The following is a 24,420-nucleotide window of genomic DNA, read 5'->3' as shown; positions in this document are numbered from 1 at the left end:
ATTCAGGACCAACACATCTGCCGGCTCAATCACGCGCTGAAGAGTTTGGCAGCCGACCGTGAATATGAGAGTTTCCATCGATGCTACACCTCTTTCTAATCTGGCGAGGGGAAAAGCAGCAGCCGGCTGGGCCCACGGGCTCGTCTGTCCTCAGCATGTGGGCACACCCCATTAATTTGGGGTCGCTATGCTGACGTTAACAACAGGAGCCACGCTGAGACAGAGGGGCCTGCACCAACAGGTAAAAGGATCCAAATCCTTCCATGGTTCTGGCCACTTGCCCTCACAGTTTCAGCGCCCCCTGGTGCCCTAAGCACCCAGTCCTTTCATGCAAAGGGTGGGAAAAAGCCCATTTATAGCACCTTTTACCGACACACCTTTTAAAGGTTTAGGAAATATAGCCAATAAAGTGTTTTTTAAATGACGGCACGAGGTGGAACGTGAAGCCGTGCGCATGCACGGGCAACATTGCCGTATTGTTTCGCCTCCATTATTGCAACTCGCCGATTGACGATTTCTATAAAATGAATGACCGAGTGCGCTTTATTGGTTCTCCTGGAGCAAATAGCCTTGTTAAAAGAGTTGCTGAGGTCCTCCAGCACCTCCTGGGATTTTATTCTTTTCGGAAAAGCTCCGGAACAAAAGCAAGCAACGTTTTTATTGTCGGATTTTATTCCCATTTAACAATTACCTGCTGGATACAAACATTGCAAATCAGCCCAGGAATGGTTTAAAATCTTCTCTAAAAGGTTACCTAAAGACCCCCCTGGGCATGTTTTTATGATTAAAAACATTCCGAACTTTGGAGCTCAGAACCTTCGCAGCCAGCCAGGAAACGTTGGATCCAAGTCGCCTCCTGGACCTCCTCCACCGCCCCGCACCTCCAGAGTGAGTAACGCTTTTTAAAAATGGAGAAATCAGTCTTGCAGTTTAAGGTGTTTAATGTTCTGACAATATGACTGATATGTTGTCGAATAATCTAGTAAATCTTCTGGCTTCATTCATTTAGCAGTAACTTGTCAATTCATTAAGAACCTTATTTTGTTCCTTTGCAGCCGCCGTAGATTCTCCAGGATTAAATCCCTGCATTCTGCATTCTCACCCCTAGTTGCAGCCAAATCTTACACATTTACATTTACTGACACATAAAAAGGTGGTTGTCCTTAGAAACAGTGAGCTTTTATGTGAATTTAGAATTGAAATAGAACATCGACAATAATACATTGAGTTGACTAAGTTTTTTTCCCCACTGAGAAATCGTGTATAATAAGAAAACACGTGAGGATATTAGTCAGAAGTGAAGCCAGAAACAGAAAAACAAGTCTTTTTCTTGACAGGAACCAAACAGACGACTGGGGCAACGAACTCCTGCAGCGCCGCTTCAGGACGTCCTGGTTGGAAAAGGCCCCGCCGCCATCGCCGCCAGGGTTTCTGTGTGTTACCTCTGACCCAACAGCTTGTACACAGAATATTTATGACCGATCCACACGCATGGGCGGATATTTCAGCAGAGTTCTGTCTTTGAGTGCCGGGTCAGGCTTAAAAACCTTTTCCTTGAGGCCGCCGCTGACTGACCTCTCCCCACCTCCGGGTTCTACACGGGCCTGCTGATGGACTCTGATTTCTGCTGAGTCGGTGCTCTGTAAATATGTCCAGAGCTTCTCGGCCTCATCGATCTGCGTCCCCTCCCGACTGTTTTACCGCCCAGCCAGCAGTGCTAAAGTGCTTTTACTGCTGTGAGAAAGTTCAGATGGAATAAAAGGGTAAATGAGAGGGAATGTGTGTAAAATGTTGTGTAAAAACAACCGTGGAGTAGACGAGGACGTGGGTTCCAGTGTAGGACAGCAGCGCTCAGACCTCTTTACCCAGACGAGCATGCCAACATTAATCCCTTTCCGTCTGGGAGCACTGACCTCTTTTGTCCAGTTGATGGCTTATTACCGGTATTGATTTTGGCTTTCTTTATTTTACTGACTTCCTGCAGGGAGACGGAGGACTCACACACATATCAGCTGCTGTCGGCCGCCGACAACAACGCTGCAGCTTTACGCCACCAAAAGTTGCGTTGTTGTTCAGTGTTTTGCATCACCGTGCACTCTATTCTTGTTTTAACAGTGGAACGCGCACGTGTGTAAGGGCGCCCGTGGATTTGGCTCGTTTAGCCGCATGTGGTCGGTTTGTTGATGGGAGATTCCATCCGCTGCAGTTGAGGTAAGACGCACAAAACATCCTAAAATGAGCCTCTTTTTCCTCTGTTAAGTTGAAAAGAATTCAGAATTATTTCCTGATTAGGTTCGTTTTTAATCTGCAAGAGTTTAAGCTGAATAGAGCTAATTTGTTTATACAAACATGAAATAAGGAGGCTAAAATGATGATAGATGAGTTGAGGGTAGAGATTTCACCTAATTTGTACATAAATCTGTTCGAATATATGTAGATAAACTGAGATTGTTAAAGTGGTGAATTAAATGTGTTTCATGTTTATTTTCAAAGTCAGCCCCAGTTTTTGACCCTCTGGTTCGCTGAGATCATTGCTGAGTAAAATAATGAGTGTTTGAGACAGACGGGGACTGATCAAAGTGGTGAAAGTATGTCAGGTTGCCTTGGGTTATCCTCAGAGGAACACTAATTAATTATTTCTTAATTGCTGAAGGTATTTTATTTTCTGACTGGGCTGCTGAACAATGTCCTCAGTTGATGGTCCGTTGCACACTGAATATAATGCGAGGTACTTCTGTCTGAGCTGTAAAGTAGAAAACTGGATTAAACATGCGTCAATTTACATTTTAGACACTTGTCTTCAAAAATGTCTTCAAATCTGTAAGTCTCTTAAAAATTCATTATACAGAATGTGTGTGTGTGTGTATGTGTGTTGCTTTACCTGGCAAAGTGAGGGCATTTTTGGGTAGTGGCCAGTCCTCACAAATTTAAAGGATGGTTGATGGTTAAGACATGGTTTTAAGGTTGGGTTAGAATTGGTTTAGGTTAGAGTTAGGCTTGGGTTTGGGTTGGGGGTTTAGTTGTAATGCTTAAGGTTAGGGCAAGGAGCTGGGTAATGCAATATAGCAAAAGTCCTCACAAGTAAATAAGTACAAGGATGTGTGTGTGTGTGTGTATGTGTATATGTGTGTGTGTGTGTGTGTGTGCCCTGTGAAAATCATCCCCAGGCAGCCTTGATGGAAACGTTCCACCTCCCAAGGTTACCCACATCAAAAAGGCTGTCGCCCCGGTAACGAGCAATTGTTTTGGTGGGTCTGGTGAGTGCAGCCGGGGGTTTTGATGAGGAGTGACATTTTTACGAGTGTCTCTTCCTCGCTCTGTCATCTGAAAGCATTCTTCCAGAGGAAATGTGCAGCGCTGACCTGACACATGGAAACATCGATCATTCTCGCACTAGTTACTGTTTTAAACTAGTTGATGGCTTCTATTAACTAGTCGAGGTTGTTTGTCTTGAAACACTGCAGAGCAAGCTAATCTACCTGCTAACGTGCTAATACAGTATCATTATATATTTCAGCTATTTCACTGTTTCATTTCCTAAAACTCAAACCAGATTATATTAAACTTTTTGTCATATGCACGAAAACCTCCGACCGGGGTATTAAAGACGTGACAGGGGCGGGAGCCGTCGCTGCGCACGTCCACACTTTTTCCATCTCTTCTCACCACAGATTTCCTGCCGCTGTGCACTTAAAAGCGCTGAGTAGCTGCTAACTAAGGCCAGGCGGACGGGTCTGTGTGAGGGGCAGCCCTCGCTCGCAGTGAGCAAATGTCAGCTCTCTGGTATGAGTACGGACTTTGAGATGGGGGAGGATGGGGGGGCTGGGAATGCTGTCAGTCACATGACTGACCTTTGAGAGGCTTCTTCCTTGCAAAATGTCATGTTGTGGATTAATTTAGCTGCTGTGTGGATGGATGGATGCTACTTTTCATGCCGATGATGTCATCCTGTGTGTCTGGTGGATGGATGGATGGATGGATGGTGGATGGATGGGTGGGTGGATGGATGGTGGATGGATGGGTGGGTGGATGGATGGATGGATGGGTGGGCGAATGGATGGGTGGATGATGAGTGGATGGATGGATGGATGGATGGATGATGGATGGATGGATGGGTGGATGGATGGATGGATGGATGGATGGATGGGAGGATGATGGATGGGTGGATGGATGGATGGGTGGGCAAATGGATGGGTGGATGATGGGTGGATGGATGGATGATGGGTGGATGGATGGATGGATGGATGATGGGTGGATGGATGGATGGTTGGGTGGATGGATGATGGATGGATAGATGATGCATGGGTGGAGGGGTGGATGGGTGGAGGGGTGGATGGGTGGATGGATGGATGGTGGATGGATGGGTGGATGGATGGATGGTTGGGTGGATGGATGGATGGTTGGGTGGATGGATGGATGGGTGGATGGATGATGGATGGATGGATGATGGGTGGGTGGATGGATGATGGATGGATGGATAATGGATGATGGATGGATGGATAATGGATGGATGGATGGATGGATGATGGGTGGATGGATGGATGGATGATGGGTAGATGGATGGATGATGGATGGATGGATGGATAATGGATGGATGATGGATGGATGGATGGATGGATGATGGGTGGATGGATGGTTGGGTGGATGGATGGACGGATGGATGGATGGATGGATGGATGGATGGATGGATGGATGATGGATGGATGGATGATGGGTGGATGGATGGATGGATGATGGATAGATGATGGATGGATGGATAATGGATGGATGGATGGATGGATGGGTGGATAGATGGATGGATGGATGATGGATGGATGGATGATGGATGGATGGATGATGGATGGATGGGTGGATAGATGGATGGATGGATGATGGATGGATGGATGATGGATGGATGGATGATGGATGGATGGATGGATGGGTGATGGATGGATGGGTGATGGATGGATGGATGGATGGGTGATGGATGGATGGATGGATGGGTGGATAGATGGATGGATGGATGATGGATGGATGGATGATGGATGGATGGATGATGGATGGATGGATGATGGATGGATGGATGGATGGGTGATGGATGGATGGGTGATGGATGGATGGATGGATGGGTGATGGATGGATGGATGGATGGGTGGATAGATGGATGGATGGATGATGGATGGATGATGGATGGATGGATGATGGATGGATGGATGGATGGGTGGATAGATGGATGGATGGATGATGGATGATGGATGGATGGATGATGGATGGATGGATGATGGATGGATGGATGATGGGTTAAGGGACCTTTTAGAATTTCAAATGCATTTATGGGTATTTTGAGGTCACAAAACGGACACATTTCAGATGAACCTGCTGGAGCAGCTTCTCTGACACAGAGAATCCCAGAAAATTCGGATTCATCCCAGACTAGATGGAGGAAATGTCCAACCGCGGTGCCTGAAGGATGAACCTTTCTCGTCTGCTCTCCCTGAAATCATTTAATAACAAAATGAGTTGTTTTTAATAAACTGGATTCTTAGATGTGGTGCAGCTGAATCACTGCAGTTGGAAATTTTACCCTCTAAATGTTCCCTCACTCCTCATAAATGGAGCCCTGTAATCATTCATATCCCTTTGACCTCAATGGTCCTCCCAGTACCAGATCATGTGGTCGATGAGGTCGTGCCAGTGCCAGACCCAATCCAACCTTTAACAAAGGGTCTCGCATCCCGAAGACCGCGCTCGCCGGCGTCACTCTGATCCCGCAAACGCCGATTCTTTAATCCGTGGAGAACTTCTGAAGCGCTACCGCCAGTTTCCATGCAGAAAGTACCCTGTGGTTTCATCTGAAGTCTGTGTCAGGGCTGCGCAGCTCGGACCCAGAGTGGATCTGGGACGCCGGCGGAGCCCTGCGACCAGAGCACAGACGACGTCTGCTGACGAGGGAAGGGAAACACTGATCCCGATCCAGGAAGTCGCAGGACACTTTCTGCCCCCTGAAATCAGAGGATCTGAAGAGTTCCAGATCCTTGCAGCCCCACAGCTCCTGGGCCGGCTGGCGTTCTCCGTCCGATCCCTCCTCTTGATTCAGATTAGACGTCTCTGCTCGCTGTGCTTCACTGCTGCCTTCGACAGGAGCTCAAAGGAGACCCAGAAACGTGTGTAAATCAGACAGCGCCACCCTTCCCATTCATACTTATCTCTCTCTTTCTCCTCTTAACTCCTCTTCCTCCTGCGACCCCCAACCCCAGTCCAACAAAGTGAGGACCTTCATCAGGTTGAGAGTTGATGGTCTCTGACATCCTCACAGCTGTAGAGCAGATTCGTCCGCTCATAAACGTCCTGCCACTGTCCTGAGTTACGGCGCCTCATTAAAATCAAACGGCTGCCTGCTTTTGTTTATGAGCTACTGACGGTTTACGGACCATAAATCTGGAACCTCGACTGGAAAATCCTCTCCTATGTAAACTATGATTGAGTTTTATTGAGTTGTTTTCACCTTGTGTTGGACTGATGATGGTGATTAGCAGTTAGCAATGCTAGCAGGAGATATTCAAAACGAAGACTGATATAGTTGGTAGTGTACTCTTAATATTCAGTATTCGGTCTGTTTACGCATTTACACATCAGATTTACTTTGGATTTTGGGCTCTTTAGCTCAGAAATCTCGTCTTTGCCTCCCAACCGGCAGCAGCGCTCAGTGGTTGTAGCACAAGAATGTAAATAAAGATGGGAACTTTAACCAAATCCATGTTTACGGTGGATAAAACGGCTCATTTCTCTACATCAGCCGGCGATCATCAGTCTGTCGACACCCTGGCCGTCCGCAGCGCTGCTGAATTTGTTGCGGTAGCTGCAGACGTCCTCTCTGATGGATCGATGCAGTCAGAGCTGCCACTTTTGTTTAGAGCCGCGGTAGCTCCCAGATGATCTCTGCCTTGTGGCCACACGTGTGTCATACATGAGAAACATGTGGAGTCTTAGATGAAAAAAGGGGGCCGCGGTGTGACCTATTTAAACCATTCTACACACACACACACACACACACACACACACACACACACACACACACACACAGGAGCCGCCATACTGTGTTTTGAAGATTCCATGATTCGGTTTTATGTTTGTCAGCAGGTTCTGAGCGTAAACACGGTGGCTGAGCTGACCCTTTGTTTCCTGCCTCGTGTTCCTGACCTTTTTCGGTGTGTTCAGGTGACCTCTGCGCTTGTTTGCGTGTCCCAAACGGCAACGAAAAGTGACAAATCTGCTTAGGTGCCATCAGATTAGCCTGGATTTATTGTGGATTGTATTTATTCAATCTTCCTTCTTTTTATTCTGATTGGAATAGAATAGACAGAAAAAGAAGTCATTGTTTGTTCCTGGAAATGAATGTTTGTGATGTGCAAACAACAGATATCAGAGTAACTTTTCATTTGTAATGTTTAAGGTGAGCTAATGTGTGTTAGCCTGTTGTTGCTGTGTTTCCAACAAACAAGCCATTAAGTATTTACCATCTTTAGGAGTCTCACAGACTCACTTTAAAGATTTAAGCTGCTAGTTGTCTTATTGTGGCTTAATCTCAGACTAGGATTAGTCCGTGTGGGGGTCTGTGCGCCGCATCGGCCACAAACATTCCTGCAGCTTTACATCGACATGTGGATCCACCGAAATCCGAGGTTGTGGGACAGGATCGTTTCCTGACCGTCCAGCTGTATGTGACTGTGGAAGGAATGACAGCTTAGCTGGCGCCATTTCACCTCACCAAGTGGGAATTACCCTGCATATTCTCTCAGGAAATAACAGATTTATTCCCTGAAGAGCTCTTCTCATTTCTCTCTCCCCATTTTCGTTTCCCCCCTTTAATTTTCCTGACTTCTGCTCCCTCTGCCGTGACCTCCGGTGACCCTGGCGTGTCATTTCTCCAGCTCTGCATCCGTTAGTCTCAGCAGAAGGTGGGAAGGAGGGCTGGAGTTGGAGCTGTGGGGGTCTGCCCGGAACACTTTAAAAGACATTCACTGCCACCTCTCTCTCCCCCTCCTCCCTCTTTCTGTCAGTGAAGGAGCTGAGGCTCAGCCTGAGCCGTGAACAGTGAGGAGAGCCGAGGAGCTGACTGAAGGAGGACCGGCAGAGCTGCAGCACGAGGCAGGAAACCCTCAGCTGCTTTTTATCAGCGCGCGAGCGAGGACTCCGACAGTTTACCTGCAGGGGGCCGTGCACAAGCACAGGTAAGCTTCTCTCGTGAACGTTCAACAGGCCGCAGAGATGCTCTCAGATTTTAAATCCATCGACGCTCTGAAAATGAAGCCCGCGGAAAGAGAGCTGCGTCCGTCTGTCCGGCGAGGTTCTCGGTGATTCATGGCGTTGCCTCTGGCTGCACGGCTCACTTTTGTTGTGTGAGGGTTTTTTTTTTTTCCATCCTGCAGATTAAATTCAGGGAAAAGTGCCAGTCAAACTTTGTGGCGGGAGCAGAAGGAACGCTCCATCCTTCTGCTACCGCGGCTTGATGAAAAATCCAGTCGGTGCTCAGAAATAAATCTGACACATTCCCCTCGTCAAGCCTTTGATTCTTAAACCGAACCTGCTGTCACAGCTGCAGCCGTTCAGGCCGAGGGCTTTTTACAGCATCCCTGCCTTGGGATGCTCCCGGATGCGCCTGTGCAGCCAAGTGAGAAGGTGTCTCGCAGAGCGGATCCGCCTCAGACAGACGGCGTGTTCAGCGGCTCCCCGGGAACTCGCCCCGCCACACCTCCCCTCCGTTTCACCTCCACACATAATAAGATAATATCTCAGCAGGACACTCCTCTGGCTTTCATTCTGGTCTCTGTCCTCGTAATCTGGCCTCAGGTGAGGTGAGAGGACGTTTCTGAGAGTTTGCTCAGCATTTTTAATGACATTTTTAATTGATATGACCTATTCTGGTTTCCTGGTGCGTCCACGCACACCGGACCCGTGTTCTGCCCCATGTGGGCTGATCCTTCTCGTATCGCTGCAAAATGCAAAGCTTCGTATCCCAGGGCCAGTTGTAATTGCTGCAGATTAAAATAGGGCCCAGGCCGTCATAAAGTGCTTTATGTGCTTTGATTTAATTCAAGATGTCCGTGAGGTGGCGCGGATGCTAGAAATCTGTCGGCAATTTATTGCAATTACCTTAATTGACCAATCATGAAGTTACGTTTTTAATAAGATTTCCAGCCGTGCTGAGAAGCTGAGAAGTGGGAATGACTCTTGCTGCTGCCTCCCAGGATAATTGAAATATTGAGCTATAAAATGACAGGAGAATGTTTCCATGAGGAGAACATCCAGCTGATGATGTCGTCCTGACTGTCACAAGCGAGCGCAAATCCTTCAGTCCAAGGTTAGCGGTCAGGAGCCAGACCTGGTTTAGGACAGGTTCAGGTGAAACCAGCCAGCACTTCAATGGATTTTTTTGTTTTCGACTATGCAAAACAGATGTTGTTTGTCCAGGGCCAACATTCCCAGTTCTTTGGTTCCACGTGGGAAATTTCCTCTCTTGCTGCCAACATGGGGGAAGGCTACTACAGCAACAGCAGTTCTGGATTACAGCTCAGATCTCAGTGTGCTCCCCAACTGCCTTTAGAATCTCCTGCAGCCTTCAGTGATGATGTCTGGATTCTGCTGCACATGCTAATTTAGTTTTCTGTGTGATTCTCTGGAGAAACACCCCCAAATGATGCAGGTCACACTCTCCTGTCATCCAAATACCAAGGAACAAAGCAATCAATCCTATGTGGTGAGCTAACTGCTAGTGCTAATAGCAAAACGGGTTCTTGGTTACCTGTCTGTATCCTGAAATTCATGTTCCGTGCTCTGACTGCATTCGACTTGTTCCTTTTAAAAGATACATGAGCCTTTTGAGGATGTCACTGCAGTGAACGGGTCACTTTTAGAACCTGTGCAACATCCTTGTCTGAATTCCAGGCCAACTTGCAGCTGTGTATTTCAAAAAGGAGTCCAGAAACCTTCACTTGAGGAGGGACCAGAGCACAGTTTGTGTTCAAGTACATAAAGTCTTTGGAAACTCAGCACGAAGATCCTTTCCTGTGCTCAGGAGTTTTCGGCATTAGTTTTAGCCCACAAATTATAGCGGTTACAGTTAACAGCTGCAAAAATGGTCCACGAAATCTCAATGAAGGGATTCGTTCTGCTTTTTATATTAAATGTTGTTTTATGTAAAACACATTAATTCTTCAATGGCTGTTGTGTGGGCTTCAACAGACTCTTCTTTTGTGTAATATTTGTCTTTTTCCTGTTTTCTAGAGCCCTCATTATCAACCAACACTTTAAACTTACCTCACCCCGACACACATCCTGGAGAACATGGCAGCGCGAGGCCTCCTGAGGTGCCTCCTCCTGCTTGCTTTGCTCAGCTTATTGAACGCCGGCCTTGTGAAGAAAATTCTGCGTCATCGTCGCCAGACTTTGGCCGCCCCTGAGGAATATAACGCCACTGTTCCCGGCGCAGGCCATCCCGTCGTGTTCAACCACGTCTACAACATCAACGTTCCTGCCAGTTCCCTGTGCTCGGTCAGCCTGGACTCGCCTGACAGCGCGGAGCTGGAAGCCCAGGACGGGCCGCTTTCCTCAGGCCATCAAACCGCCGAGCACACCGTGGACGGGGAGAACCAGATCATCTTCACCCATCGTATCAACATACCTCGGCAGGCCTGCGGCTGCTCCGACGACTTGCTCAACCTAAGAGACCTCATGAGCCGCTTGGAGATGCTTGAAGGGGAAGTTTCAGCGCTGAAAGATCAGTGTAACGGCGAGAGAATGTGCTGCGGATCGCAAGTGACAGGTCGGTTTGAGCGGGCACTTTAATCTAAACTCACAATCTGGCTGCTTCACGTGAACGTGTAGAATTCAGCAACTTGTTTGTTTTTTCGTGTTGGGTGAAGGTGAAGTGGCCATCAGACCTTACTGCAACGGCCATGGAAACTACAGCAGCGACACCTGCAGCTGCATGTGTGAACCAGGCTGGAGGGGAACCAACTGCACCGAACTGGACTGCCCCGGGAACTGCCAGGATCAGGGACGCTGCGTTGATGGAAAATGCCAATGCCTCAAAGGCTTCGGGGGGGAAAACTGCACGGCCGAGGTCTGTCCCGTGGACTGTGGAGCCCACGGCAGGTGCGTCGGCGCCATCTGTGTCTGTTCCGAAGGCTTCTTCGGCGAGGACTGCTCCAAAACCAAGTGCCTGAACAACTGCCGGGCTCGGGGCCGCTGCGATGCTGGAGTCTGCGTGTGCGATGAGCCCTGGAGTGGCGCCGACTGCTCGAGCCTCCTCTGCCCCAAAGACTGCCGCTCCCAAGGACGCTGCGTGAACGGCACCTGCTACTGCGATGAGGGCTACGCCGGGGAGGACTGTGGCGAGCGCGCGTGCCCTGGTAAGTGCTATGGCAACGGCTTCTGTGTGGACGGCCGGTGCGTGTGCATTGCTGGCTACAGTGGCGAAGACTGCTCCCAGCTCAACTGCCTGAACGACTGCAACGGCCGAGGCAGCTGCTTCAACGGGCTGTGTATCTGTGACACGGGCTACCAGGGCGAAGACTGCAGCCAGTTAGCATGTGTGAACAACTGTAACAGCAGAGGCCAGTGCATCAACGGGCAGTGCTCCTGCGACGCTGGGTTCCACGGAGAAGACTGCGGCGAGCTCTCCTGTCCCAATAGCTGCTTGAACAGGGGGCGCTGCGTTAACGGGCAGTGCGTGTGCGAAGAGGGCTACGCCGGCGAGGACTGCAGGGCCATGACCTGCCCCTCTAACTGCTACGGCCGGGGGGAGTGCACCGAGGGTCGCTGCGTGTGCCACACGGGCTTCACCGGGGACGACTGCAGCAAACTGAGCTGCCCCAACAGCTGCCAGGATCGTGGCAGGTGCGTGGACGGGCAGTGCGTCTGCGATGAAGGCTTCGCCGGGGAGGACTGCAGCCGGAAAGCTTGTCCCAACGACTGCCTGGCACGAGGCTACTGCGATGACGGCAAGTGCGTCTGCCAGGAAGGCTACGCAGGAGACGACTGCTCCGCGCTCACCTGCCCTGCCAACTGTAACAACAGGGGGCGCTGCGTGAGTGGAAGGTGCGCGTGTGAGAGCGGATACGAAGGGGAAAGCTGTGCGGAGCGGAGCTGCCTCAACGGCTGCCGGGACAACGGCCGCTGCCTCAACGGCCAGTGCCTCTGCGATGAGGGCTACGTGGGGGAAGACTGCTCGGAAGGTGAGGAAGGTCAACGCAGGAACATAAAAAACATGCACCATGATTCAGACCCTCATAGTTTCCACATGTGAGCTGTTAAAGAACAGCAAATTAAGCATGATGGTGTTCTTTCATTCTCAAACTCGACTCGCCACTTGTGTTTACAGAAACTCTTATTCTTGAAAAGAAAAAAAGGCTTGTGGTTGCCATCTCCCGCGCGTTGTTTGCTTTATTTGGCGTTTCTTCACTCCACAACAGGCCGCGGCTCTGGCAGCTGATGTCTTTCTGTCATGCGCGGTTTTCATAGCTACTTCTCTTCCTTCTCATTTTTCATCAGTGTCTCCTCCCACTGACCTGGTGGTCTCCGAGGTCACCAGCGACACCGTGGATCTGTCCTGGCGCAACCAGATGTTGGTGACGGAGTACCTTGTGACGTACACCCCCACGAGACCCGGCGGTCTTCTCCAGGAGTTCACCGTGTCGGGGGATAAAACTGCAGCCACGGTGCCAGAGCTGGAGCCCGGTCTTGAGTATGTGATCAAAGTTTACGCCATCCTGAGCAACAAGAGGAGCGTCCCCGTCAGCGCCAGGGTGGCTACAGGTACAACCTCCATGGTGGTTGGTTTTCTAGGGTTTCAAAAGGCTCCGCTGGTTCTATGAGTTATTTCTTACTATCTCCCCCTCCCGGTTTCAGATTTTCCTCGACCTGAGGGTGTAATATTCAAATCTGTTAGTGAGACTTCAGTGGAGGTCATGTGGGACCAGCTGGACATCCCCTTCGATGGCTGGGAAATCTATTTCCGTAACACGGTCGGTCTGCTTTCACAACAAAATCCCAGAATCACTTAGTTCAACCAGGGAGAATATGAGAAGCTTTCAGATGATGCCAGCTTATCAGAAGTCTGAAAAATATGGATTTATTTCATCCCTCACCATTAACATTTCTTTGACAAATGTATAAACTCGCCGAGGGCCGGTGTGGAAGTGAGAACCTGCCTAAATCTTCTACTTTTAATCTGAGCTCATTCTCTTTAAATCAATTTGCTGCAGCTGCTGACACATTAAAGGTTTCTGCAAGCTTTTGGAGATTACATGATCTCTCCCACACGCTGCAGGGACACATCTGTGCACCGAATATTAGGCAACGGCAAAATTAATTTAGCGGAAACCTCTGGAAACAGCTGGTCAGATGTTGACAGAAGGTGGCCCCACATTGACCTTAAGACTGCAGGGAGTGAACGCACCCAACCATTAAACAGCCCGCTTCATTGCCTCCCAGAAAGAAATCTCCCTCTGATTTTTGTGATCTGGCTGATATTCATTCATTCTGTTTCCCCACAGAAAGAAGAAAACGGTCAAGTCAAGAGCACCGTTCCATCCTCCCAGAACCAGTTCGTCCAGTCAGGCCTCGGACCGGGGCAGGAGTACGAGATCGCCATCAACATGATTAAGAACAACACCAGGGGGCCCCAGAGCAAGAAGAAGGTCACGACTAGTGAGTTTCAGGCACCAACCAAACAACTTCTGGAGACTTGAAACCACAAATGATCCACATAACCTTCTAATCAGTCTCGCTCTGCTTTCTTTGTTTCGGTGCGTCGTCTCTAAACCCCCCCCCAAGACGTTTTGGTGTGTGGAAAAGCCATTTACTTTACATTAAATCTGCACTGGGACTCAAAGTGTTTGGCTCCATTTAACGCCTGATGTCATGTGTTTGTGCAGGCTGAAACTAGACAGAGCTCCTGACAATGAATAACAGAAGCCAGGTTAGACCCCGGTACCTTTTTAACCCTAGAGATCCTGTAAGTGCTGAACAAGATGTCTCCTCCACATGTGATGCAGGAGCGGGAGGGGAGTGCAGGGCTTTAGAAAAGTCTCTCTTTGTGGGTCAACGTTTTGTGGCTTTGAGTGACTTTAACTAATTCTTCCTGGCATTTTACTCTTGAAGGTTCTCTCAAACAGACCCCTAAAAACACTGTTTTCATCCCTATCAGAGATCGACGCCCCCCAGCAGGTGGAGGTGAAGGACGTGACGGACACCTCGGCCCTGGTCGGCTGGTCTCAGCCGGTGGCGTCTGTGGACAGAATCACCATGTTCTACGGGTTGACCTCCGACCCCTCTGACACAAACAGCGTGGAGATATTCTCCCCCGACAAACAGTACAGCGTTGACGGACTGAGGCCAGACACCGAGTACAAGGTGACGCTCATCTCCAGGAGGGGAGACTCCACCAGTGACCCCGTCAGCGCCTCCTTCAGCACGGGTACGCTTGAGACAGAATTTGGATTCTAAAGAGTTGTTTCCTAAAACCAGTGAGCCACACTGATATTCAGGGTGATAAGTGGCCTTATTAATAGGAACAGTACCTTTTGTCGTGCAGCCCTCGATGCTCCCACAAACCTGCAGATTGTATCCCAGACGGACCAGAGCATCACTGTTCAGTGGACCAACAGCAAGGCTAACGTTAGCAGCTATCTGGTGAAATACAGCCCCATTTCTGGAGAAAGTCACGGCGAGGAACTCTTCCCACGTCAACCGGGACATGCCACCAAAGCTACTCTGACTGGTGCGGGAAACCCACTGAAAAGTACATCAAACACATGATATAATCCCTGTTTTCACTTTTTCCACTGTCTGTGGCAGGGCTGCGGCCTGGAACCGAATATGGAATCGGTGTGACTGCCATGAAGAACGAGACAGAGAGCCTTCCAGCTACCACCAACGCTGAAACTGGTGAGAGCCACCTCCACATTCTCTCCCGCTGATGCTAAAGAGGCTCAAAAAACCGACTCTGTCTCCTCAGAAATCGACCCTCCCACAAACGTGGAGGAGGTGGAGTCCTCGGAGACGTCCCTCACCCTGAGGTGGCAGAAACCTCAGGCTAAGTTCAGCACCTACAGACTGGTGTACGTCTCCAGGGACGGCCAGGTCGAGGAGGACGTGATCCCAGCCTCGGCAACTTCTTACGTCATGTCCAACCTGACTCCTGGAATGAGCTACAGCGTGACTCTGACGGCAGAGAGGGGTCTGAAGAGGAGCAAACCAGTCTCCCATTCTGCAACAACAGGTGGGTGGAAGAGCCGTTTTAATCCCAGTTTACTCTAACAAACAACATCTGCCTGAAGAAGGGTATAAAATCTTTCCATCCCATTAGAGTTGCAGTCCCTGGGAATGTCTTCCAGTCTGTAAAATGGAGAGGGATGTTTATTTATAGCATTTCCTGTGGATATGATTGATTATTGGCTCTTATTTCCCGTGTATATAAAAGTGAGATACCTGCAGGCTGCAGTGATGGTTTCTTGACTTCTGCCTCTTTTTTCCCCCTCGTAGTCTCTTTCACATTTTATTTAGCCGACCCAGATGACCATGAACAAATGCCTCCCACAGGCTCGGAGGACAATCCCATTAACTCTGTGTATTTAGACCCCTCTGAAACACAGTTTTCCAGGATGGAGCCTGATGAGGAGCCCGGAACGCTGACTGTGTCGGGCGTCACGCACGATCGGTTTGACCTCTCTTGGAACCTCACAGCTCACAGCATTTATGATAGTTTCACTGTAGAATATACGGACATTCGACAATTATGGGACATGCGAGAAGTTCCGCTTCCAGGAGACGTCACTGGCACTAGCATCCGAGGCCTGAAGGCACTCACAGAATATCAAATAAAACTTTACGGAGAAATCCAAAATCAGAGATCTGCACTACTTGAAGCTGTCGCAGTTACAGGTATAAGAGCTTTTTTTTAGAATTAGGGATGCACAATGCTCATTTTTTACATTTTAAATCACTCAAATGTTATTTTTTTTCCAACACTCCAATAACTACAGGACACGCTCGACTCAAAGCAAACTGTTTTCATCCCGTTATTTGTTACATTTTAGGTCTATTTCAGCTGTTAGTGATGACGTCCTAGTAATATTGTGCATCCCTAAACAACATTTGATGCCCTTTCTGTTTGAACTGTTGATTGCCAGCCTGCCTCCTCAGTGGAAGAATGTCCTGTTCCACCGTCGAGGTCGCGGTCACCCATTTGCATGCCGGTGCCCATTACGGCCTAAAATGACGGCCAATTAATCGGTAATCACAGTATTTCCCGACACATTAATGGATTTAATTACAGAATTGGGCATCAGTTCTGTCCTGCAAACCTCTGGTGATGTTTCCGTTCACGTCGTCCTTTGCCTGCTTGTGGAGGTGGCTCTATATGCATTTGCATGTAAAGCAGCTGCCATTTTTCAGCTGTGCATGGCTTCCACAATTGAAGACAACTGTGTACTTCACCCTGGTGGGCTACGCAGAAGCTTCAAATATTAATGGTGTTGTTCTAAATGCCATTAATTTCCGCTGTTGCTGTTTCTTTAATTGTACAGAGGCTGAAGTATCTCCCATAGGAATCGAGGCGGATTTGATTTTGGCCTGTTTTTTCAATAAGTTACCTTCTTTTTTTGCAGCTTCTCTTTTTGTCGGCAGCAATGTTAATACCCTAACCTGCTCTTATTCACGATAGCACCGAAGTCTACCTCTCCTGATACGCCTCAGCTGAGAACCGAGGACGCCGCCACCACGCCAAAGTCTCATCTGGATGAGGCACCGGTTGAGTCCCCCCCCTCTCTCACTACTGAGGCTCCTTTCATGCCTGGTCTTGGTGTGACAGATACTGAACTCACACTGGGAAACCTCACTTGTACCTCCAGTAATATAAGTCTGACTTGGTCGTCGCCTGACCTGGAGTTTGAAAGCTTTTTGATGGAGGTCAGAGCACCATCAGGGGTGACACACAGTCACATGACTCTGCCTGGGAATGCCAGGAATGCTGAAATAGTGGGACTGTCCCCCTCTACACACTATAATATTAAAATTCAGGGGCTGGTGGAAGGGCGGAGATCAGTACCTCTCAATATTTTTGCTACCACAGGTACATGAAGGAGCTCTTTCTGTTGATGCATGATGTTTAAGTCAAAGTTTAAAGGTCAAATGTCCTTAAGCTCGCATAAATGGCACTGAATAAGGTTGCACAGTCCATCCTGCGAGTCAGCTGACCACGCTTTAATGTGTCCATCTAGCCGAGCAGCTGGAGCCTGTAGTGACCAACCTCACCGTCTCTGACATTGCGTGGGACGGCTTCACAGTGTCCTGGAGCCCCGCAGGTGGAGAATTTGACAGCTTTGTCATTGAGATAACAAACCTGGGGAACCTTGAGGAGAGCCAGAACCTCACGCTCTCCGGGGGAGCGTTCAGTCTGGCTGTGTCCGGGCTGAACCCCAACACCAGCTACATGGTTGGACTGTTTGGGGTCTATCAAGACTCCATTCTTGAACCCGTGTACACTGAAGCCACCACAGGTACCTGCAGCCACCAGTGTTGCAGCAATTTGTCCTCTAGCTTTCTCTCCCCTGTTTTTTAATCTGTCTACACACACTTGAACCTCTGTTCTGCTGCTCACCGTGAGGGCCCCTGCATGGATCACGTCATTAACCTCATTCCTAACGCATTCTTCTTCTCGAGCGCCTCATTCTAACCAACGTGTCAACAGTCCTTCCTTATCCCCCGGCCAGTGTTTCTGAGAGAGGGACCAGCTGATAATCGGTTTAAACAAAACAAACTAGTCCCCGAGTGCATGAGGCTTCCCACCTGCATCACAACGAGATGTAATGCTGACGTGCTGCAGTGATTGCAAAAGCAAACCGATAACTGCCCACGGCAGCGTGACCATCTCATTTAATCCCATCAGCAGTCATTCCCAGCGCAATTGATTAACCTTGAGGGATCGTTTGGCTGCGGATGCGTGGAGTTGTTCGCTTGTGTGACCGACATGAAGTTAAGCTGGTTTGTAGAACAGCCATGAACACAGTCTGGTTTCTTCTCAGCTGCTCACATGCAATCATGGAGGCAAGGATCTCGCCATGTTATCTGAGAGGAACTCTTAGGCCGCCTATATTTCCACTGCATGGTTGCACGTGTTTCCTGTTGCATGTCAAACGAGGCCACATCTATAACTTTGCTTTAAATTGATCATGTGCAACGTTTCCCCGATGGTATCTGGTCCTCATTGTTAGCACTCTGCGCACGGAAGAGAATATAAATCCAGCCGCCTTCTTTTATCAGATTTCCATATTCCTAAATGCAGCTGTGTATTTTAACCTGATTTCTCTCTTTAGTGGACATGCCCGCGGTTGGCAAACTGTATATCACAAACTTAACGTCAGACAGCTTTTCGATCCTCTGGAACGGCACCCGGGGGGAGTTTGATGGCTTTGTCCTGGAAATAATTGATTCTAATTGGCTGATGGAGCCAAAGGAATATAATTTATCCCACCTTGTGAGGTCTTATGATATAACAGGGCTCAGGCCAACCACTGACTATGTAGCCTACCTCTACGGGACGTACAAGAGGTCCCGAACAAACGCTGTCAGTATTGTTGCATCAACAGGTATTTCCTTTTTTCTTTTTCATGCCATTTAAGAGATGCTCTCCAATAACATGATGAATATATTCTATTTCCCCTCCCCCTCCCTGTAGCTGAAGAGCCTGATCTGTCCAAGCTAGTTGTTTCTAACGTTACCTCTGACAGATTTTCTCTATCCTGGCAAACGGGACGGAAGCCGTTCGATAACTTTGTCGTAGAGCTCAGAGAGTCCGCCATGCCCTCTCAAGCGATGGGCCGTGTTGTGCCGGGAGACGTGCGCTCCACGGTCATGGCCGGCCTCAAAGCCAGCACAAGTTACGATATAAAACTGTATGGCAGCGCTGGCGCCCAGAACACACAGGCCCTGTTTGGTGTAGCTACCACAGGTATCTCTTTACACGCATGTGTCGGCCATTTTGTCCAGGACGGCGTAACTGAAAAGCCGTGTTCTTTTCCCGTTCAGAGGAGGTCCCACAGTTGGGGCTCCTAACTGCCTCCTCCGTGAGTCCCCACGACGTCAGCTTGACCTGGAGCACGCTGTCGGGCCACTTTGACGGCTTTGTGATCCGCGTCAGTGACCCCCAGCAGCAGTTTGACACGCAGGAGTTCCGACTCCCGCGTGGAGCCCGTAACTTTACCGTCTCTAACCTGGTGGACGCCACGGCCTATGACGTTGAACTGTACGGTATCTCTCATGACCGTCACACTACCTCTGTGTTTGCCCATGCTGTCACAGGTACTCAGTGTTTTTCCTCGAATCACATCGCTAGCAGTTTTGCATTCAAAATGATGGCCCCCAGCCACCAGATTATCTTAAACCGTCTGTATCACCTTGATCCACCAGTTTAAAATGGCGCAGATTTTAGCAATAAGAGTAGAGCGATTGTCATGATTTGCTTTTGCAACATTCACACGTTTCTGCATTCCCTCTCCCATCCCAAAAAACCCCAAAACGATCCCACCCACCTTCCAGCTCCGTTACCTAAAGTGGAAAATATCACCCTTTCCCACGTTACTCCCTACGGCTTCCGCGTGTCGTGGGAGGTGAAGCAGCAGCTGCAGCAGGAGGATTTAGCCCCCTCTAGTGGTCGCTTCCGCTATTTTCACGTAGTGGTGACAGACTCGGGCTGGCTGTTGGAACCTCAGGAGTTTTCTGTGCCGGGGAACCAAACTCACCTGGACGTCACGGGCCTTATCACCGGCATCGGCTATGAGGTCAGGCTGACCGGCGTGTCCGAGTCAGGGCTCCTCTCTCGGCCCCTGACGACAGTGGCGGTGACAGGTACCAGTCAGAGGACCCCCCCCCCCCTCGCCGAATCGCACACTTCCTTAACTGGTTGCACTATCTTTGGGTCCAACTCTGTGATCTCATTCTGAAGCTTCGCCATCATCACAACCTGGCACATCTCGAAATGAACAATGAAAAAAAGAAAAATCGGATTGTTTTGATTGACTTTAAGTTGATGCCACGTTTGGACGGTGAAGCTTCAGCAGCACTGCAACACCTACGTTAATCACGCCCTTCTTTTCCAGAACCCACTCACTCCCCTTTTATTTAAACCGTTTTCTTGGTTCCAGCTTCATCGCCGGGACGAGACTCCAGCTACTTCTTCTACCTCCAAAAATATGAACAAACACCTGTTTGTCTTCATATTTTATTTGAGATTCACTTGTGTTCCTTCCCCCACGCTGCTAGCGTAGCTGGTGGGTTCTTCTTCTGTGGTTGCACTAAGACGCATGCAGACTTCCTCTCACCCAGCACCTGCCGGGGCCCTCCTCACAGTTTGGATCGGCTGTGAGCATTTGTGTCTTTATTGTTCAGCTAAAACAGAAGGCTACACCTGAGCATGCTGGCTCACCAGTGCCAAACACACAACCCTCCAGCCTCCTCTGGAGGCTTTTTCCTGCCTGATTTCTGACTCTTTGGCCTCTTCTCGTTGATTCCTGGCCCATCACCGCACCTCCAGCAACACTGTCTTTCTGTTGTCTGACCAGAGGCCGAGCCGGAGGTGGAACACCTGTTTGTCTCCGATATCACGGACAGCGGTTTCCGCCTGTCCTGGACTTCTGATGAAGACATGTTTGACAGATTTGTGGTCAAAATAAGAGACGGCAAAAGATTAGCTCACCCTCAGGAGTACGCCGTCCGCGGCAACGAGCGGACGACGGTTGTAACTGGACTCATGAGCGGCACCGAGTACGAAATCGAGCTTTACGGTGTCACGTTAGACAAACGCTCCCAACCCGTTACCGGAGTCGCTCAGACAGGTACATGGAAGCAACGCCGTAGTTTCCTATTAACGACCCAAACCTTGAGTAGCGTGTTTGTGTGTGATGTCTTCTGCCAGAGAACTAAACCCACTAATCATCTTTGTTTAGATTTAGGCTTAGCTCCATGTCTAACTAACGGAGGAGTTTTGGGAATTCGAGCGTTCCCCTTTCGGTTTTTATTGGCTCTCTCTTCACCTGATGTTATTTCTGCTCTTCTGTCCCCGCATGCATCTTCTTCGCTAACTTTGCCAGGTCTGAGCACTCCGAAGGGGCTCCATTTCTCGGACGTGACCGACTCCTCGGCTGTGGTTCACTGGTCCATGCCTCGCTCTCTGGTAGACAGCTACCGTGTCACCTACGTACCCTTCGAAGGAGGTACGACACTTTCCCAGTCAGGTCTGAAAAGTCTCCTCATGAAAACCAGAAGTCAGTAGTTGTCTTTTCCTCCACAGGCAGCCCGATGACGGTGACGGTGGACGGCGGCGCGTTCGAGGCTCTGCTCGCCAACATGATTCCAGGCAAAACGTACCAGGTAACGGTGAGTTCTGTGAAGGGTCTGGAGGAGAGCGACCCCAGCATGGACACCGTTACCACAGGTGGGTTTCCCTCTACCTTCACGCCGTGCGTCCGGTTTCACGCGTGACTCCTGACGTCTCCACCTCTCAGCTTTGGATCGGCCGCAGACTCTGACGGCGCTCAACGTCACCGACTCCTCCGCCCTCCTGCTGTGGCAGCCGTGCGCCGCCACCGTGGACAGCTATGTCATCACCTACAGCGCAGAGTCAGGTGTGTTTCTCTTACATTCCTACATCATTAGAGTGGAAAGGTAACCCACGGGTGCACGCGTCCTGCAGTGTCCCCCATCGTGGAGCACGTTTCTGGGAACACGGTGGAGTTTGAGATGGGTTCTCTGGTTCCGGGAACGCGCTATAAAGTTGGAGTCTACGCGGTAAAGGATGCCCTGAAGAGCAACCCCACCGTTACTGAATTCACCACCGGTAGAGACGCCCCCCAGGACACATTTACAGCTGCGTCATGAGCACATCTACAGTTTAATGCTGCATTTGCAGATGTGGACCCTCCTCGGGATCTGGAGGCCGTCAACATACAGACCGACAGCGCCACTCTCACGTGGAAACCGCCGCAGGCCGCCGTCACCGGCTACACCCTGACCTTCTCCTCCGCCGACGGCGTGATCAGGGTGCGAAGACCCCCCCCCCCCACTCAGATATCTCCAGTGTGTGTTGGATTGTTAACTTTGTTTTCGTGCGTTGGGGTTGACCCAGGAGGTGGTGCTGAGCCCGACAGCGTCCTCCTACAGCATGGTTCAGCTGGCTGGCTCCACCGAGTACAACGTCAGGCTGCAGGCCATCGCCGGGGCCCAGCGGAGTCACCACATCGACACCGCCTTCACGACCAGTAAGGAGGAAGCAGATTGCCTTTGCTCCTTTTTGGCTTCTCTGTTTTCAGACGCTCTGAGATGATGGCGAAACTGTGACGTGAGGTCATGTGACTGGTTTGCCTGTGTCTAGTTGGACAGTTGTTCACACGGCCGCGGGACTGCGCCCAGATTTGGCTGAACGGAGAGTCGACCTCTGGCCTGTACTCCATCTATGTCGGGGGGGAGGAGAGCCAGCCCCTCCAGGTTTACTGTGACATGGCCACAGACGGTGGAGGCTGGACGGTGAGCCCGTAGGATGGGACGGCGTTGTATTTATCGGACGCCAGGCCGAGCCTTGGGTCATGCTGGTGCTCATTCTAGTCGCTCCTCTGCAGGTTTTCCTGAGACGCCAGAATGGGAAGCTGGAATTCTTCAGGAACTGGAAGAACTACACGGCCGGCTTTGGGAACATGAACGATGAGTTCTGGCTGGGTAAGAGTCCGTTAAACTCACCTGACATCTGGCTTTTCCTGTCCTGACTGACACAGAAAACTTTTTTAGGTCTCACCAACCTCCATAAGATAACAAGTTCTGGCCATTATGAGCTGCGTGTGGACCTGAGGGACAGCGGCGAGTCGGCCTACGCTCAGTACGATAAGTTCGTGGTGGCAGAGCCGAGAACGCGCTATAAACTGCATATCGGAGCCTACAGTGGAACAGCAGGTGTGTGTGTGTGTGTGTGTGTGTGTGTGTGTGTGTGAAGCCACTGAAATGTTTCCCAGCTACATTCCAGCTCTTTAAAAGGGCTTCAGCCTGGTCAAAACACCATTTTCCTGAGCCATATTTCATACAGAGTCCAGGAATGATTTTTTTTTAAGGCAAGAATTTGTGGATCCAAACTTTTATGCCTCACGTCAGCGCTGTTAATCTTTTCATCTCACCGGAGGCGAAGGAACATAGTTTCCTGACAGGACCGATTAAACATGTGTGACAGTGCATGAAAGGCAGGCGTGAGCTGGGTTCTGGACCTCTGGACCTCACCCTCTGTCCCTTTGCCAGGTGACTCCATGACGTACCACCAGGGTCGACCCTTCTCCACCTACGACAACGACAACGACATCGCCGTCACCAACTGCGCCCTGTCCTACAAAGGCGCCTTCTGGTATAAAAACTGTCACCGTGTCAACCTCATGGGAAAATATGGTGAGAAAGGTCACAGCAAGGTAAGTTCAGAAGTCCAGTTTCAAATAATACTTGCCATTCCTAGCTTGTTTTTAACGTTTTTATACAAACGCCTAGTGGCCGATTTATGTATTACCTCCAGGCATTAAGCCATTGCAGCGTCTCTGCAGCGTCCAAATCTAAATATTCCAAGTTTATTTGGAAAAAAATATCCCCGTCTGTGTTTTTTTCGGGGGGAAGAAATCATTTTTTATTTAATTTAATTTTTTCAGGGGGTCAACTGGTTTCACTGGAAGGGCCACGAACACTCAATTGAATTTGCAGAGATGAAACTTAGGCCGGCCAACTTCAAAAACCCGGAGAACAGAAGGAAACGATCGTAGACTCGTCCACATCTGCAGCTCCTCCACATCTGCAGCTCCTCCATTCTGGTTCACTTTGACAACCTCATCTCAAAATCAAGCGTCTTTGCAATTCACACACAGACGATCACTATGAAACCTCTGTCAGTATCGAAACCTTTCAGTAAACAAACTTTTTTATTATTTAAAAAAGAATTCAGCCATGTAGTTCAAGGGGTATAGAGACTAAATAAATAATTTAATGTACCGTTTTAAACTAAATTGTAACTGATGCTAAATGATAGACTGTCAATATGGTGACCTAACTGAAGCCATTTGATGCCACATAACTCCTATTTAAACGTTGTTTGACACATCTCGAATGCAAAAATATGATGCTTTGTAACGTTGGACTCAAATAAAAACGTTTGCTAAAAGTGATTTTTAGAGTCGTTTCCGCTGTTGTCCAGCAGGTGGCGGTGTTTGATAAAAGTCAATGTGCTTTGAAGGCGAAGGCCGTAGAATTAAAAAACAACAACAATAAAGTGCGATGTTGAGTTAAATTTGCACGGTTTGACTTGTTTTTAATTGTTAATTTTTCACTGGGTGTCATGTGTGGATTTATATTCTGCTTTTGTAA

The 24,420-nt window shown here is 49.3% G+C and overlaps 1 protein-coding gene across 2 annotated transcripts; it reads left to right on the top strand.

Moving 5' to 3' along the window:
* Nucleotides 1–402: 402 nt before the first annotated feature.
* LOC101064666 (tenascin-like) lies at nucleotides 403–24,221 on the top strand. Of its 2 annotated transcripts, XM_029837919.1 has the most exons (32): nucleotides 403–888; nucleotides 1,338–1,943; nucleotides 2,116–2,211; nucleotides 8,040–8,210; nucleotides 10,264–10,801; nucleotides 10,902–12,215; nucleotides 12,532–12,795; nucleotides 12,889–13,004; nucleotides 13,536–13,689; nucleotides 14,189–14,458; nucleotides 14,576–14,761; nucleotides 14,839–14,928; nucleotides 14,999–15,262; nucleotides 15,526–15,924; nucleotides 16,706–17,113; nucleotides 17,262–17,540; nucleotides 18,357–18,629; nucleotides 18,719–18,991; nucleotides 19,069–19,341; nucleotides 19,579–19,887; nucleotides 20,601–20,873; nucleotides 21,129–21,251; nucleotides 21,329–21,472; nucleotides 21,543–21,662; nucleotides 21,731–21,874; nucleotides 21,947–22,077; nucleotides 22,163–22,295; nucleotides 22,409–22,560; nucleotides 22,653–22,749; nucleotides 22,819–22,980; nucleotides 23,317–23,480; nucleotides 23,712–24,221. In XM_029837919.1, the coding sequence occupies exons 5-32, from the start codon at nucleotides 10,324–10,326 to the stop codon at nucleotides 23,820–23,822; spliced, it is 7,104 nt and encodes a 2,367-aa protein (XP_029693779.1). In that variant the 5' UTR covers nucleotides 403–888; nucleotides 1,338–1,943; nucleotides 2,116–2,211; nucleotides 8,040–8,210; nucleotides 10,264–10,323; the 3' UTR covers nucleotides 23,823–24,221. The 2 variants fall into 2 exon arrangements, with proteins under 2 accessions (XP_029693779.1, XP_029693781.1); XM_029837921.1 differs by lacking the exons at nucleotides 15,526–15,924; nucleotides 16,706–17,113; nucleotides 17,262–17,540; ... (3 more) ...; nucleotides 19,579–19,887; nucleotides 20,601–20,873 and having other exon boundaries at nucleotides 444–888; nucleotides 1,338–2,211.
* Nucleotides 24,222–24,420: the final 199 nt, after the last annotated feature.

This window comes from Takifugu rubripes, chromosome 6 (assembly GCF_901000725.2).
Source record: "Takifugu rubripes chromosome 6, fTakRub1.2, whole genome shotgun sequence".
In the NCBI taxonomy this organism is placed as follows: Eukaryota; Metazoa; Chordata; class Actinopteri; order Tetraodontiformes; family Tetraodontidae; genus Takifugu; species Takifugu rubripes.
The sequence above is the reverse complement of the archived record's forward strand: the minus strand, read 5'-3'. Positions and strand labels throughout refer to the sequence as shown.

Excerpts from the sequence above, each read along its gene's own strand:
- LOC101064666 (XM_029837919.1), top strand. The coding sequence starts at position 10,324 with ATGGCAGCGCGAGGCCTCCTGAGGTGCCTCCTCCTGCTTGCTTTGCTC. Across the intron at positions 10,802-10,901 it reads CTGCGGATCGCAAGTGACAG|GTGAAGTGGCCATCAGACCT; the intron begins GTCGGTTTGAGC and ends TGTTGGGTGAAG. Across the intron at positions 14,929-14,998 it reads TACCACCAACGCTGAAACTG|AAATCGACCCTCCCACAAAC; the intron begins GTGAGAGCCACC and ends CTGTCTCCTCAG.